Source organism: Arvicola amphibius, chromosome 6, assembly GCF_903992535.2.
Source record: "Arvicola amphibius chromosome 6, mArvAmp1.2, whole genome shotgun sequence".
Lineage (NCBI taxonomy): Eukaryota > Metazoa > Chordata > Mammalia > Rodentia > Cricetidae > Arvicola > Arvicola amphibius.
In genome coordinates, this window is record NC_052052.2 from 23,191,303 (window position 1) to 23,208,481 (window position 17,179).

Here is a 17,179-nt window from a genome sequence, read left to right on the forward strand (position 1 = left end):
GTGAGAAGCAGCAGAGAGTCGAACGGATCGATGAAACAGGAAGAGGCGGAGCCATCGGGCCGGGTAGGCGGTGCGGAAGGCGGGGTTGGGAAGGCTGCCCGGGACGCAAGCCTCTCGGGGGCGGGGCGGTTTCCTGCCAATCACTGTTTGGTCGCCCTCCCCCTTGTGGTGGCCTCGCTGCCTCGGGGTGGGGGAGGTCGAGAAGGGGGCGATAAAATGGCGCAGGGGGCGGAGTGAGGTGCAGCCGCTCGCCCAGGCTTTGGCCCGGCTTCCGGAGGTGAAGAGCGGGAGGGACGGCTTTTCTACGTCTGGGCGGCGGGTCGGGGTCGCCTGTTGCTTCTCCACGGGGCCGCGAACATCGTCTCTCCCCCGCGAGGAGTAGGGAGGTCCTCGCCTCGCTGAGGGAAGGGCTGGCTCTCGCTCCTGAGGTGATGGCGGGCGGGGAGGTTGTCCCTGCCCCCCACCTCCGCCTCCGTGGGCTAGTGACGCCCCTCATCCCGAGGAGGGAAAGAGCTGTCAGGTCCTCGGGCCGCGAGCGAGGTCTCCGGCCCTGCCCGTGGGGGAAGGAAGGGCTCTAGCTCGCCCCAGTGCTCGCGCCGCGGTGGGTGTTGCTAGGGAGAGCGAGGATGGCGGGCTTCCCGCGGCGCCTCGGGGCGGGAGGAGGACGACCCACTCCCGGCCACCGCGGGCCTCAGCCTGCTGAGGTGTGGCTGTCGACGCCGGTGCCCGGGAGGTTGGGTGCACCGCCCGTGCCGGCGGGGACCTGTGTCGCCCCCGGGGGAGGGGGGGAGGGGCGCGGGGAAAAGCCGCGCTTCTCCCGTTATCCGCAGGGAGGCGAGTACTCGCTCTCCCGAGTGGGAGGAGGGAAGTGCAAAGGCCCTGGGCGCGGTGGCGGTGCTCCTCCAGGGGAGGCCAAGCGGGAGCTTAGCGAAGGCATCCCTGGGCCACCCTCGCTCGTTTTCTTCCAGGGCCTTAGGGAACGCCCCCAGACATCTCAGGATGAGCCCGGAAGAGAGCCACCAAGAGAGGACCTAGTTCCCTGGCTGTCCTCATTTTTGTTCTTTTCGTTTAATAGACCATTCTCATAAAAAGAGACCTGTTGCTTCAGTGTAGAAGAATCCTGCTGCCTGGAGCCGGTGTGGGACTCTTGGCACCGGAGTCTCGGAAATTGTTACCTAAAGCAGAGATTTCCTAACGGGTCGTCTTTGCGTTTTACAGCGTTTGCTGTTCCATGGAGGTAGTTGTTGCAAAATCCTTTCTGATAATTCCAGTTCACTTTGTTTTAGTTTGTAAAATTGGCTTCGTTTCAGTGATAAGGCTTTTTTTTTTTTTTTTTTTTTTTTTTTTTTTGGTGTGCTGTGTGCTTCACTTGTGTTGTGCTTTGGAGAGATTGGAACTCAAAGGCCCGCGAGAAGTCCCCTCCGCAAAATGATCCTTGCTTTTGACCCTGCGTATCAGAGCCAGTTTGGTAATGGTTTTGGTTTTAAGAGTCTTGAAAGAGGATGTGTAGTGTACACCTGGCATGGGAGTCTCACTGTCCTAAATACAATGAGGCTTTGTGCTCGAAGGCAGTAGGTTTTTTGAGGTAAGATAAAAATAGATAGGGAAGCAGTTTCTGAGGTTGCAACCAGGAGGTTAGAGAACAGAGAGGGGGCGGTACACTAACGTGTGGAGAAGGGGGTGGACAGGTGAGAGACGTGGAAGGACAGAATAGGGTCACGCAGAGATGGGGAGCAGAATTAAGAGAATTTGGGACTAAGAAAATATTCTCCCCTTAAAAATAAAGAATCCACCATATTTAAAGGATTTACCAGGCAAGTGCCAAGTGCAGGTGATGGGAGAGAAGTGATTGTGGAACTTAAGAGCTTCTGGTTGTTTATTATTCTTAATATTTTGAGACAGGGCCTTAATTATGCACTGGCTAGCCTGGAGCTTGCTTGCGTAGATAAGGCTGGGGTGGAATTCAGAAGTCCATCTGCCTCTCTCCCAGATGCTGAGGTCAAAGGCGTGTGCCACCATGCCTTGCTATAGCTTCAGTTTTATTGAAGGTTTTCCTCCCTTGAAAGTTCAAATTGACTTTCTCTCAAAAATCCCCGTCTTCTCCCTCCTTTCACATGTGTAGCCCATACTGGTTTGAAATTGGAAATGGGGCCTCAGGTAGCCCTGAACTCACCCTCCTAAATGCTAGGAATACAGATGAGTGGGCTCATTTATATTGAAGTTCTGAGAGTTCAAATGAATGAGGTCTTTGGAATTTAGCCCAGTTCCTCTAATGCAAGATATTTCATGGGCCATTAATTTGGAGAATTTATCTGATGTTTCAGTTATCCATCCAGTTTGGTTTAGTGACAATGGCTAAATTTTTCACTCAGTAGATTATACTGAATAATTTCTACAATGGGTCTAGGGGAAGTTTCTTACCAGTTTAGCTTTTTCCCTACCACCTCTTTGCTTAAGCTTCTTGGTGTGAAATGTAGGTTGCGGGTTGAGATAATAACCGTAGCCACCACTTAATTGTATCTGTAGTGTGCTAATTCTTAATTCTTGTTAATAACCGTGAAACTGATGTGCTGTGAAGTTTCCTATTTTATAGGGAGAAATATTGAGACTTGGGGTGTATTTGATGTATTTTTCACACTGGCTTTAATAACTTTTGGTGTTGTGTTTTGTTTTTCTGAGACAGGGTCTCTGCTGCCCAGGTTGGCCTGGAACTAACAGTGTAGACCAGGCTGACATTGAACTCACAAAGATCCATCTGTTCTGCCTCTTGAGTGATGGGACTAACAGTGTATTCTACTATCCCCACATAGAATTTTTTTTTTTTTTTGGTTTTTCGAGACAGGGTTTCTCTGTGGCTTTAGAGCCTGTCCTGGAACTAGCTCTTGTAGACCAGGCTGGTCTCGAACTCACAGAGATCCGCCTGCCTCTGCCTCCCGAGTGCTGGGATTAAAGGCGTGCGCCACCATCGCCCGGCCCCACATAGAATTTTAAGACTAGCTTTGTCTACATAGTACCAAGCCAACCAGTGATACACAGGTTGAGACCCTGTCTCAAAAAGGCCAAAACCAAATTTTTTTGTTTTGTTTTGTTTTTTACTTTTCAATACAGTGTTTCTCTATATACCTGACTGTCTTGGAACTTGCCATAGACCAGGCTGGCCTTGAACTCAGAACTCAAATCTGCCTGCCTCTACCTTCTAAGTGCTGGGATTAAAGGCATGAGCTACCACCACTTGGCTCCATTTTTTTTAATTAATTTATGTAGTGTGTGGTGTATGAGTTTCTGTGCATGATGTGGGAGTGGAGGTCCAAAAACCTATTCAGTTCTTTCTGTCTGTCTTTACCTGGGCACTAGAGATTGGATTCAGATTACCAGTCCTATGGGGCAAGTACCTTTACTCACTGAGCTGTCTAGCCGTCCCCTACTCTAAAAGTAATGTTTATTACATATTTCAAATATATAAAAAATTAAGCAAGGTAGCATAATAATTATACTTACTGTCCAGGTTTATTATCCATCTCCATATTTGATGAGTTTCTTGTTACTGATTTAAAAAAAACAAAAACAAAAAAAAAAAAACAAAAAAAAACAAACAAAAAAAAAACTTGGTATGGTTCCCATAGTTCAATGGAGGCAAAGGAAGGAGAATCAGGAAATTTAGGTCATCCTTGGCCACATCCTTGGCAAGTTTCAGGATAGCCTGGGCTATATGAGACCTTGTCTCAAAAAACAAAACAAAAGAATAACAAGACTGATTTATGTCTCCTGCCATTCTTATTTCCTTGCCACTACTGGTTCTTGCTATCCTGAATTTGGTGTTATTTATTCTTGTGAATATTTTTATAATTTCGTGATGTGTATATGTATCCATAGAAATTTTTTTAATAGATAATTGCGGTGGGGAAAAGGTGGGAAATCTTTAGAAGACATCAGTCTGTTGCATTTTTGTAGGCCTTACTTAGATGCTAGTGTGTTTGCTTTTCCTTGAGCCTGAAAAATATGAATAAGATTATGAATAAGATAATTAGAAATTTGAACAGGAGTTTAGGAGTTTAAAAGTTTTTTGTTTTTGTTTTTGTTTTGTGTGTGTGTGTGTGTGTGTGTGTGTGTATAGATGTTTTGCCTGTATGTATGTATGTGTGGTATCTGCAGAGATCAGAAGAGGTTGTGGGATCCCTTGGAACCAGAGCTACAGACAGTTGTGAGCCTCCATGTGGGTGCTGGGAAATGGTACCCAGGTCCTTTAGAAGAGCAGCCAGTGCTTTTAGCATTGAGCTAATGATGTAGAGCCTGAGCTTGGTTTCAGAATAATCCAGTGAAGGAAAGAAATGAATGGAGTTAGAGGTTGGCAGTAGGTTGTAGTTCAGGCGGCTGAGTGGTGACTGTGGAGGTTCATTATGTTACAAGGTTTTGTTGTTGTTTTGTCTTTTTTGGTTTTTTAAGACAGGGTTTTTCTGTAGCTTTGGAGCTTGTCCTGGAACTAGCTCTGCAGACCAGGCTGGCCTTGAACTCACAGAGATCCACCTGCCTCTGCTTCCCAAGTGCTGGGATTAAAGGCACGCACCACCAAACAACTACTTACTTGTTTTAAATTATAATAAAAAGAATTTTTGAAACTCAGGAAATTTGCAAAGAAAATGATTGTGTGAGCTAAAATTTATTTCTGTCTTTCTGTATGTTTATGATGTTGTTTTGGATGCTTTTGCCTTTTGGGACATTATGAAAGAAGCTCAAAAGAGCCAGTTTTGTGTCTTTGGATGATGGCCAACATCTGTGAGGTCAAGAGTAGCTTCTGATGCATTTTAAGGTATCCTAAATTATTTTTCCAAGTAATAAAAATCTGCCTTCAATATCTACATATTCCATAGTTTATTAGCAAGCATACTAAATTTAGAAGCCAATGTTTGAATTCTAATTTTCCCATTTGCTAAATGACCCTGGAGGCAAGTCTGTCACAGAAGTTAGGAAAAGATTGCCTTTGGAATTAGTCTTTAGTTTGGATTCTTGTCCTGGCATTATTTTCTAGTGAACTTAAGTTACTTTATTTCTCCCATCTTTCACTATGAAAACTTATTGAACAGTGCATTTGGCCACACAAGTGCTTGAACTGTATTTTTTGGAGTGATTGGGATGAGGGGGCAGTGACCCAGGAAGGGTTTCTAAGAAATGCAGTTGTAAAATAGTTGGTAATGGTGCACACCTTTAATCACAGCCCTTGGGAGGTGGATCTCTGTGAATTAAAGGCCAGCCTGGTTATAGAGCAAGTTCCAGAACAGCTAGGGTTACACAAAGAAACCCTTTCTCGAAAAAAAAAACAAAAAAGTTGCTTGAGCTCAGTACCTTGATATTTATGTTTAATAATCTGAAATTGTTGGTTTTTTTTGGGGGGGGTGGTAGTAATGATCCTTGCTGTAGCCCATTCTGGTTTCCAAGTAGGGGGATTATAGTGTGCTCTGCTACAGCTGGCACAAGTTTTCTTCTTCTCTTTCCTTTCTGTTTGGATTTTTGAGACAGAATTTCTTTGTGTAACAGCCATGGCTGTCCTGGAACTCACTTGGTGGTCCACGCTGGCCTCAAACTCAGATCTACCTATCTCTGCCTCCCATGCGTTGGGATTAACGATATGAACCACCACCACCCGAGGCACAAGGTTTCTTAAATTTAATAGTACTTTCAGCTTTCTAAAAGTAAGCACTGTTACTGCTGTCAAAAAAGATGATTTTAATCTAGAAAATAACTTAGTCACTAGACCAAAAATACACTTTTTCTTTTTGCCCTAATCACACTTTTTATTTTATTTTTTACTTACCTACCTTTCTTTCTTTCTTTCTTTCTTTCTTTCTTTCTTTCTTTCTTTCTTTCTTTCTTTATTTCTTTGCAGGATGTTTTGAGATTCTGTAGCTTTGGCTGAATCTGTATAAAGACCAGGCCAACCTAGAACTCAGAGTTTGCCCATTTCTCCTTAGTGCTGGGATTAAAGGCATGTACTACCATGCATGGCCCACCACTCTGAGTTAACTAGATCCCCTCTAATTATAAAATGCTATATTTTCTCCTCTTTTTTCTTTAGTGCTTTATTGTCTATACCATTTTATATTATCTCATATTAGAACTTATTTTCTGGTGTTTCCTTGCTAACATTATTATATGTTGCCAGGCATGATGGTGCACACCTTTAATCCCAGTATTTGGGAGGTAGAACCTGGTGGATCTCTGATTCTGAGGACAGCCTGGTCAACAGATCAAGTTCTAGAACAGCCACGGCTGTTCTGAGAAACTCTTGTTTCAAAAAACAAACAAACAACAACAACCAAAAACCTTAAGACTTATATGTTCTGGGAATTTGGGAATTATATCTTTTTTAAAAAAAATCATAGAGATGGGCTGGAAAGATGGCTCAGAAGTTAAGAGCACTGACTGCTCTTCCAGAGGTCCTGAATTCAGTTCCCAGTGACCACATGGTCACAACCATCTTTAATGAGATCTGGTGCCATCTTTTGGCATGTAGGCAAAACATTGTATATGTAATAAATAAATCTTTAAAAAAATCATGGAGACATACTATGTAGCTTGGGAAATTATTACTGAAGGAATATATGAATTAAAGCTGAAAGCCAAGGATATGGAGTGTAGTAAAGTGAAGGAAACTTTACAGTTTAGAAAGGGCGGTGGTGCACGCCTTTAATCCCAGCACTCGGGAGGCAGAGGCAGGAGGATCTCTGTGAGTTTGAGGCCAGCCTGGTCTACAAGAGCTAGTTCCAGGACAGGCTCCAAAGCTGCAGAGAAACCCTGTCTTGAAAATCAAAACAAAACAAAAAAGCTGTAAAGGAAACCAGTGTAGAGGTAATTTCTTTAATTCTAGCACTTGGGAGGTGGAGGGAGGAGGATCAGTTCAAGGCCATCATCCTCTACTACATAGTGATTTGGATGCCAGCCTGAGCTGTATGAGACTCTCAGAAAACAAGCACGTGCCTAGCATGAGCAAAGCCTTCTACTGGATCCCCTGTATCACATAAGTAGGTGTGAAGGTGTGTGTCTGTAATCCCAGCTCCCTTATGTATACTAAGCAAGCACTAAACTACTCAGCCATATCCCTTACCTCCACATTACGTTTTATTTATACAAGTAAACATCCAAGAAGAAAAAGAATAGAACGATGTTGATGCTTGACCCTGTAATAGTTAATATTTGTGTTTATATCTTTGTTGGCTTTTTCTTTGTATTTTATATATATTAAAAATGGGAAAGGGGTTGATTGGTTTTTGGTATGGTCATAATTTTTAGAATTTGGTAGACTCTTTGACGTGCCCTAGTCCTCTTTCTCTAACGCTTTTCTATTTTACAAGGAAAGAAACCAAATGGCTTAGCGACAAATGGATTGGGCTTGTTAGTGACAGTGCCAGGTCTTAGGGTTGAGGACTCCCAGGTCTTATTTACCCCACTAAAGCAGACAATAATCTTAAGAAAGTGACAGTTGTTGGGAGGAACTAAACCAGTGCTTAGTTGCATAATTTTTTCTTCTAAAGATTTCTCTTTGGTGTTCTTTACTGAAAATAATCCAACTTGCTGGTATTTAAAAAAAAATCAAGATCAAAATTAATAGATGGAACACCTTGAAGCATAATGCAGTTGACTTTGTAATTAGCAGAGTTGAAAGTGATGAGAAGATCCTTTAATTTTCTTTGTGCCTGCAGGAAGGTGGGAGTCAATCACTTTGACAAGTCTCCTGAAAGGAACAGCAGCAGGAGTTGAAACCTTTTTCCATTTGGTCTCGTGGCAGAGGCAGAGATTGCTCCAGCAGCTCCACACAAGTATGGAAGACATTTTAATTTTTGTTTTTTGAAGCAGGGTCTCACTGTATAGTTCTGTCTGTCCTGTAACATTCCCCTGCTTTTACCTCCTGAGTGCTGGGATTAAAGGCATGTACCGCTATACCCGGCAACATTTATCTATTTCCCTCCCTTTCCTCCTAATTTTTTTTATTTATTTAAAAAAAAAATAGTATGTTTCAGTTGGATCACAGGCCTGGAATCCCAGCTTCTATGGAGGCTGAGGTAGGAGGATTACAAATTCAAAGTTTGGTTTTGCTACAGAGCAAGTTAGGTCCAGTCTGAGCATCTTAGTAGTACCCTATCTAAAATTAAAAAGTAAAAATAGTCTAGGATGTAATTCAGTGTAGAGGTTTTGAATTACATGTGTGAGGCTCCAGGTTTAGCCACCAAAACAGGAAAGTAATATGTGTTTTCTTTTTTAAAAGTATAAACTTGGTATCTGAACATTTTTAAAAACATGTAAATTGCTTATATATTATAGTCATCCCATGGTAGTACATATAAAGCTACTTTAATGTGCTTTTAAATAGTTGAATGTTTTTGACATGAATGATTTTATTCAACATTTGTCTTAGAGGTGGACATTTAGATTGCCTCTAATATTTGACTACTTTGAATAATACTGCTTTGACCATCCGTGTGTGTTTTTATGTATGTTTGTAGTACATAGTTTTATATGATAAATTTCCAGAAGTAAGATTGCTAGATTAGATGGTATTGCCAAGTTACTCTTTGCAAAATATTATATTAATTTATGCTCTTACTAGTAGTGAGTGCTTGTCTCTACAGTCTCACTAACCTTGATTATCATTCATCTTAATTTTGTCATAATTATCTTATTCAAACTTTTTATTTCCATAATGCTGGTAAGGATAATATCTTAATTATTTCTCAAGTTACAAATCACAATGCAAGCACAGGATTTGAGATACTAGAATGCTTCCTCTGTATATTTAGTAGGTTGGAGTTTAAGTTATTTCTTGTTGTTGTTTAGCAAACCTCGTATTTTTTCAGATATGACGTGCTCACTATTGCCCTCTGAACAGTCTTCTGGCACCTCTTTTTTGCCTGAAGCAAGTGCCTCATGTCCTTGGGGTTCCTTCGATGAAGATGACTTGGATGACTCCTTGTTGGAGTTTTCCGATGGAGAAGAAGACGATGGCCATTTCAGTTTCACAGAGGAAGAGATCGAGATGCTGTTGAAGGATGACGGTGGGCATGATGAGTGCAGAGACAGACGGCGTCAGACCCTGCCTGGTACTCCTCAAGGAAAATCTTTGCGCAGCTTGGGACCAGCAGCTGTGACCCCTGGCTTCTTCAAACTACCTCAATTAAGTACATCAATTGGTCATGGACCAACTCCTAGTAAATCATTGAACAGACACTTTGTTCTTGAAAAGAATCTTATAAAAGTAACTGTTGTTGCACCATTTAATCCAACAGTTTGTGATCCTGTGCTTGATAAGAACAAGATCGATTCCTTCAAAGATACGGAAAAACCTGCCTCCCTTGGGGAACAGACGAGAGAAGATGACCTTCATCCTAATGAGAGTAAACGTTGCACTGAACCTGAAGGGGTCAGTCCTAGTAACTCTGCTTGGGATGGGCTCCTGCTTTCTTCTCCTTCAAACAATAACATCGAACAAACTGCTTCTGATAAAAATATATCTGAAAGTAAGAAACCTACCCCTGTGTTCTCTCAGATCTCCAACCATTCAGAGGTACCTAACAGGGGATCATCCTGGAAAAATAGTGGATCACATAAATCAGGGTGTGAAGTGAGAAATCCAGTTGTGTCCAGTTCATCGAACCGAGTAAGTACATTTTTCTCAATACAGTAGACATGAAATTGTTTTCACTCAGAAAGAGTTCCTATGTACTTAATTCCCCAGTAGAGTATTGACTAGCATGTGCTAGCGTCAATCCCTAGTACCAAAAAAAGGAAAGAATTTTCCTGGGTGGTGGTGGTGCTCTCCTTTAATCCCAGCACTTGGTAGACAGAGGTAGGCTCATCTCTGTGAGTTCGAGGCCAACCTGGTCTACAAGAGCGAATGTAGTAAGCCAGAGCTACACAGAGAAACCCTGTCTTAAAGAACAAAACAATTAAAAAAATATATTCTCATAATGATGTTTTCAGCTATCTGATACAGCTGAAATTATAAAATTGCTTATAACTGGTAACCATCTTTCCTATTGTTTTCCTTCCTTCTGCTCTGGAAACAACAACAAATCAGCATGCCCCTGACAAGGACCCCGGGGAGGTGAAAGTGGAGAGAAGACTGGGCAAAGTCATTCCTGTCCTGCAGACCAGAACCAGGTAGTGTGACATAGAACCACTCGAGTTTCTGGTGGTTCTCTTTCATTTCTTTCTTCCTTTCCCAGTGTGTTCTCAGTATGGGGGTGGGAGGTGGGCAGGAAATCCTGCAGGAAGAATAAGCATACTTGAAATTCTGAAGCTACCTATTTGTGTTATCTTGAGCAAATCAAATAATCCCTCACCAGTTTAGTTTCTGTGTCAGAATGAAACTAATGATGCCCTTCTATAACCTCCCAAGATTATTTTGAAACTAAAAAAGGCATGCTAGTAAAACATTATATAAATACAAAATTTCTTTCATGTATAAAGAGGCCTGATCACATATTTGATGAGAAGTCAGAATATTAACCAAAAAAGGTTAAAATTATTTATTAAACAGTTTAGTCTTATTTCTCTTTTCTTGCATACAACTGGAGGCAAATATTAGGGTTGCAAATTTGAGGCATCTTTTTAGTTTACTTTTTTGTTACCAGGAGATGGCAGCATCTGTACATGGCCATTTTCCATTGAATGTACTGGAAAAGCTACTTTATAGATTGAATCCAATTTCTTTACTCAAAGTACAATTGAGGAAAAAAAATTTTTTTGTTATACATTCATGGCATATTTATTCTGCCTTAAACATTTTTAAAATGACAAATAAGATTATTTGCCACTAAATTTTAGTTTTATGGGTTTTGTTTTATTTCTTTTTCTACTTCATTGAGGAAAACTCTTGTTAATTTTTTCCAGTCTTTTTTGGTTTGTTTTTTGTTTTTTCAAGACAGTGTTTCTCTGTTTAGCATTCTTGGCTGTCCTGGTACTTGCTTTGTTGATCAGGCTGGACTCGAACTCACTTAGATCTGCCTGTCTCTGCCTTCATGTGCTGGAATTAAAGGCATGTGCTACCATTGCCTGGCAAGATTTTATTTTTATTTTCTGTGTATAGGTGTTTTACCTATGTGTATATTTGTATACCATGTGTGTACAGTGCCCACAAGAAGCCAGAAGAGGGTGTCAGATCCTCTGGAACTGGAGCTACAGTTGTGAGCTGCTTTGTGGGTAGCAGGAATTGAACAGATTTCTTTAGAAGAGCAGCCAGCATGGTTAACTGCTAAACCATCTCTCCAGCCCCACTTTGTGAATTTAAGAGTGAAATTATACCAAAACACATAAAACAAGCCACTTGGAACACTAGTAAATTTACAGTGTCAATATTTTTATTTACTGATTCTTTTCAAACAGAGCTGCCAGTATGAACGAGGACCAGAAATTGCTCTTGCTAGGACCATGATTGCCTTAATCTCCTTCAACGTTTTCTGTGTGGCTCGATGAAGTTGGCCAAACTTGAATTACTCAACAAATGCTTTCTCTCTCTATGAGCTACTTTATTTTTACCTTCTGATAGTCTTTGTTATCAGGAATTACATTTCTTTTCCTCCTTTACTTCTAAATTCTATACTTGATTTCACTTTTGTACTGACTAACATTGCCTCTGGAAGTTGGTTGACTACCATCAGTTTGTGACATTTTTACAAAGCACTGCTCATGGCTCTAATGGACTACTTTTCCACCTGGTTTGCTTTTTTTCAAGGATGGTTTCACAGTCAGATCTAGAAAAAAAGAAGGACATTTATCTCAGCAAAGTCATTGCTCATATAGAAGACCCAGGGGAAGCCAACCAAGGTAATAGTAACCAATGAATGGCTTATAAAACATGTATTTTCTTTCCATGAATGTTTTGAATTTTCTTAAATTATGAAGAAGAAATATTCTTTATCCCAGAATTTACTTCTAAGGATTGTTTAAGCAAATAATTGTGCAAAGTGGTTTGGCCAACAAGTTTCTCCCCTATAGTTGACGGCTATAACCCAGATCTTAATGCTTTTTTAAACTGGAGGTTGTTATTATTTTCTCTGTTAACTAGTAGAAGTAGATGAAGTGATGTTCTTTACTGATTATTGTTTGGGGACTTTTCTTTTTTCTTTTGGTTTTTTGAGACAGGATTTCTCCATAGTTTTGGAGCCTGTCCTGGAAACTAGCTCTTGTAGATCGTGCTGGCCTCAAACTCAGAGATACGCCTGCCTCTGCCTTCTGAGGGCTGGGATTAAAGGCATGTGCCTCCGCCGCCCATCTAGTTTTGTGACTTTAAAATGTGGAATTATTTTTTTTCCCTGTTACCTGAGCATTTAAAGCCTCAACCTGTGTCATAGTTTTTCAGTACAAGCTCTTGAAATAATTCTGAACTATTTCCTAGATCCTACAGGATAATCTCCAGATACTTCATTTGAAGCTGTTGCAAGCCAAAGTGGAGAAATTCTTTCTCCAGCCCTCAGGATACTATACTGTTTTTTTTTTTCAGTTTGACCTAGGGCTAATGGGAAATTCCTAAAGAGAAAGGAGCAGAATTGAAGGCATGGGATGTTAAGAGGCTTTATACTAATAAAAGAATTTTTCCCATAAAGGTCACTCTGTTTTTTGAAATGTTTAGCTTCTTTCCTTGTTCAGCAAACTTTTGTGGAATACTTCTGCATATTAAGTTTGAAGATTAGGAAGAGTAGCAGTGGGTCTTGCTTGACCTGCTGGGAATTCTTAGACTAGAGAAGATCATTGCACTAATGAAATGATTAGTTTTCTAAAGAAATACACTTAAAGTAATGTAGAAACGAGGAGGGATTTATGTTTGGGAAGAATGGAGATGATTGAGAAAGATGTTCTAGGTGTGTGTTCCATAGAAAAGGCATAAGCTATCATTGGACTCCAGATCTGTTCTGTGAAAGATTTGGAGGATGTTCTGCAGAAAGGAGTCTCCTTTCTCTTGAAAAGACCTTGATTAGTAGTTTCTGTTTTTTTTTTTTTCTTTTTTTTTCCCTAACCCTAACCCCTAACCCTAATCCTAACTGTAGTTTCTGTTTTTAAGGCTACACATGAAAGGTACACATGACGATGCTGACATCGTCAGGAGAAATCCTTAAAAATAAGTTCCTTTCTTTTCTTACTCAAGATTTTATAAAGCAATTTGATATCACTGGTTCATTTCTTAGTTCTCTGCTTGTGGAATCTTTTTGTTGGAACTTTTAGGTCTGTTGGAAATAAAGATATTTTCCTACCCATATCGTTGGAGGGCAGGCCTTAAAGAAATTTGTGCATCTTCAAGCTTGTTAAAAAACAAACAAACAAACAAACAAACCCTAGTTGTTATTTTTCTCCTTCTTTTATGACCTAGGAATTGGCACTGGTAATCTAGTTATAGTTTCCTTTTTCATTTGAGGTGTGTGCAGTTGCTTACATTTTAGCATCTTTCTCATGCAGCAGTCCCTCTTAGAAATTACAATTTATGCCCTGTTTGCAAAGACTAGCTAGAGATGCAATGGGAAAGCAACACTTCAGTGGCCGAAAAAACAAAAGTCTAGGCTTATTTTTATTTAATTTTTATTACATTTTATCTCTTTTGTACATATGTGTGCATGTAGGTGGGGGTGTGCAGCCACAATGCGTGTGTGAAGGACAACTTGTAGGAGTCAGTTTTCTCTACCATGTGGGTCCCAAATATTGACCTCAGGTCATTAGACATAGCGGCAAGCGCCTTTACCTGATGAGCCATCCCACTGGCATGATATTCTGGGTTATATCCTAGCACTACTATTGACTAGATGGAACCTTGAGCCACTAAGAACCTGTTTGCAAAGTGAGAATAATGTAGTTTAGCTTGTGTGAAACAAAATTACCTGTGCAAATACAAGTGTAATGTATAGGATGGTATTTAGCTCAAGCTAATACAGTTTTAGCTAATAGAGTTTACTTTAAATACAATTAGGACTGTTTGACAAGTTTAGGACTGGGGTGATGGCTTTTGCAGAGGCCCCAGATTTGTTTCCTAGAGTCCACATGACAATTTACAAACTAATGTATAGAAAAACTAATCAAAAAAATCTCCAATTCCAAGGTACCTGATGCCCTCTTCTGGCCACGGCTGGGACTAAGCTTGTATTTGGTACACATACATGTATTCAGACAAACACTTATACACAAAAAATAAAACTAAAAAATCTTTAAGAAAATTCATCCTTTTTGTTATTTTATTTATTCTTAATTTATTTGTTTATTTTTAAGAGACAAGATCTTTCTATGTAGTTCTGGCTGTCCTGGAATTTACTATGTAGACTAGGCTAGGCTCAAACTCAGATCCTCCAGCTTCCACCTCCTGACTGCTGGGATTAAAGGTGTGTGCCACGCTCATAGCAGTGTTTTTATAGGTAAAATAGTGTGATATATATATTTTTTTAATATTTATTTATTTATTTATTATGTATACAGTATTCTGTCTGTGTGTATGCCACAGGCCAGAAGAGGGCACCAGACCCCATTACAGATGGTTGTGAGCCACCATGTGGTTGCTGGGAATTGAACTCAGGACCTTTGGAAGAGCAGGCAATGCTCTTAACCTCTGAGCCATCTCTCCAGCTCCAAGTGTGATATATTTTAAGTCTCAACAAATGATATAAAACAAAAACTTTGTAAAATAAAATAGCTTTGACAAAACTGATCAATGAAGCTGAGTTGCTGGTAAACTGAGTCACACAGGAGAACTGAAGAAAAAACCAGTCAAGGATGTAATGAAGCCTTGAAGGAACGGGGACAGCCTCAAGGGATTGAACCCCGAGAAAGCTTTCAAGGTTTCATTGCATCCTGGAATATCTCTTTAGTCGTCTTGTGTGACTCAGTTTTCCAGCATTGATGACCAAATGTGGGGCTCAAAGAAAAGGGGGGGTCTGTATTCTTTTTTTTTTTTTTCTTAGAGACAGGGTTTCTCTGTAGCTTTGGAGCCTGTTGTCCTGGAACTAGCTCTTGTAGACCAGGCTGGCCTCGAACTCACAGAGCTCTGCCTGCCTCTGCCTCCCGGGTGCTGGAATTAAAGGCATGCACCATCAGCACCTGGCTGGATTCCAGGATTTTGGCAGGGACTTGGGGGATTCCCCACCTCAGGAGCAGCAGCACGTGCAATTGTTAACTGTTTACTGCAAGGAAATGGAGTGAAAGTGAATGAAAAACAGGTGACCTGGCTTTCTTCTGGCAACTCCTCATGTTGCGAGCTTAGAGAGAGGAGGCTATACCATTAAAGACTTGGTCTTTCTGTAACTTAATTCCCAATGTTTTAGAGCCGCTACAGGATGAAAAGTCAGAAAAGGCTGGGTCAGACGTAGAAATACAAGTAAGGAGGACATTCTGGTTAGGAACTGTCAGTCAGCAGAGGAGAATGTTTTTTCAGAGGAAGTGAGGAGAGCCGGGATAATGGAGAACAATTTCTTCCTCCTCCAGATGAGACAGGCTTAGGCAAAAGAGACTTGACTGCACAATTGCAAAACTTACAGATACAAATAGAATAGCTCCAGAGACAAAATAATAAAGGAAGAGAAAAGGAAATGTTTAATAAAGGACTTATGGCACCTCCTTATGAAGGCATTGAGGAATAATAGTTGCCTAAGGTCATAAATATACCACCTCAGGTGTTTCCAGTTACTCTGCAGCAAGTGCCTGCAAATAATCAATATCCTTTGGGTTATGTTCAGATTGATTGGAGACCTGCAAAAATGACAGATTTGGGGCAGTTTAAGGAAGCAGTGGCAGCCAGGTGGTGGTGGTGCAGGCCTTTAATCCCAGCACTTGGGAGGTAGAAGCAGGCGGATCTCTGTGAGTTCAAGTCTGGCCTGGTCTATAAGAGCTAGTTCGAGGACAGGCTCCAAAGCTTCAGAGGAACCCTGTCTTGAAGAAAAAAAAAAGGAAGCAGTGGCATATGGAAATGCATTTACCCTATGTAAGACAGATTTTAAATAACTGGACTACTCAGAATAGAATTATTCTGTAAGATTCAAAGGAAACTCAGAGCTCTCTGGCTGCTAGCTGCCTGTCAACCCTTTCTGACTAGGGCCCCACCAGTGTAGGAGGCAACATCTGAGTTCCAAGGAGTGATGGGTGGGGCTCTACTGCTGCAGCATGAGCTAGCACAGCTGGCCCAGAAGTTAGAATTTTCTTGTTTGGTTTTTGTTTAAATGTTTTTTGTTTTTTCCTCGTAGTCTGAATAACTCAATATTAAAAGTTCCTTTATGAGAAATGTTTTTCCCCCCTTGTATCAGAAGTAGCTTGGTGTCAGCGGTCCCTTCATGAGAGGAAACAATTAATCCCTACTTCTAGTGCAGAAACAATCACAGCCATGGCATAAAGTACTAAGCCAACACTGTTTAAATTGCTGGAGGTATTAGTATTCATATATGGACGATGTTCTTTTTTCCTGATCATCTAATTAATGCTTAAATGAATGCTTAATTTTCATGGTAAATGAACTGGAAGAGCAAAATTTATAATTTTGGTTTTTCGAGACAGGGTTTCTCTGTAGCTTTGGAGCCTGTCCTGGAACTAGCTCTTGTAGACCAGGCTGGTCTCAAACTCAGAGATCCGCCTGCCTCTGCCTCCCGAGTGCTGGGATTAAAGGTGTGCGCCACCACAGCCTAGCTCACAGTGATTTTTTTCAAAGCCTAAGTACACCTAAAAACAATGACTTCATTCTGATGTTTAAACCAGAATCAGTGACTCTTCTAAATTTCCCACTGTACACTGAGTACACAGGAGTATATAAGTTATTCCCCACCCCCTGTTTAACTTTTGTATATACTGAAAAAATTCTGTAATGAGATTTTTAAAAACTGACTTTTAGGAAATTCTTTTTTGACATCTAATAATATTTTCCCATATAGTTATTCTAAAAATTTCTTGGGTCTCTGATATTTCTGTCTTTCTTTCAGTAATCCAGTATGGTATTAAAGTTTGTTGTTATTGCTTTTAAATTGTATTCATTACTGTTGTGTGGGTGTTCATGATATGTGGGTTTATATACATATGTTGGGCAAATGGCAGCTTTTTTGAGTCAGTTCTTTCCTTTCACCTTAATGTGGGTTCCAGGGCTTTGAATTCAAGTAAACTGGATTTGTATATAGATATATAAATTGTTATATAAATGACGATTAAGTAAGTGCCTTTACCCACCGAACCATTT

At 40.7% G+C, this 17,179-nt stretch overlaps 1 protein-coding gene across 10 annotated transcripts in view; it reads left to right on the plus strand.

The window, feature by feature from the left end:
* The first annotated feature begins 152 nt into the window (after window positions 1–152).
* Window positions 153–17,179, plus strand: part of LOC119817718 (S100P binding protein) — a 36,949-nt gene continuing 19,922 nt past the window's right edge. For 2 of the 10 annotated variants that reach the window (XR_005285934.1, XM_038335099.1), the window contains exons 1-6: window positions 157–277; window positions 1,076–1,237; window positions 7,695–7,811; window positions 8,847–9,646; window positions 10,067–10,149; window positions 11,723–11,814. Coding sequence is in view for 9 of the 10 variants with exons in the window: in XM_038335099.1 (XP_038191027.1) it covers window positions 8,849–9,646; window positions 10,067–10,149; window positions 11,723–11,814 (973 nt within the window). In the remaining variant the exon portion in view is untranslated. The other 8 variants (XM_038335108.1, XM_038335105.1, XM_038335104.1 and 5 more) reach the window with 8 other exon arrangements.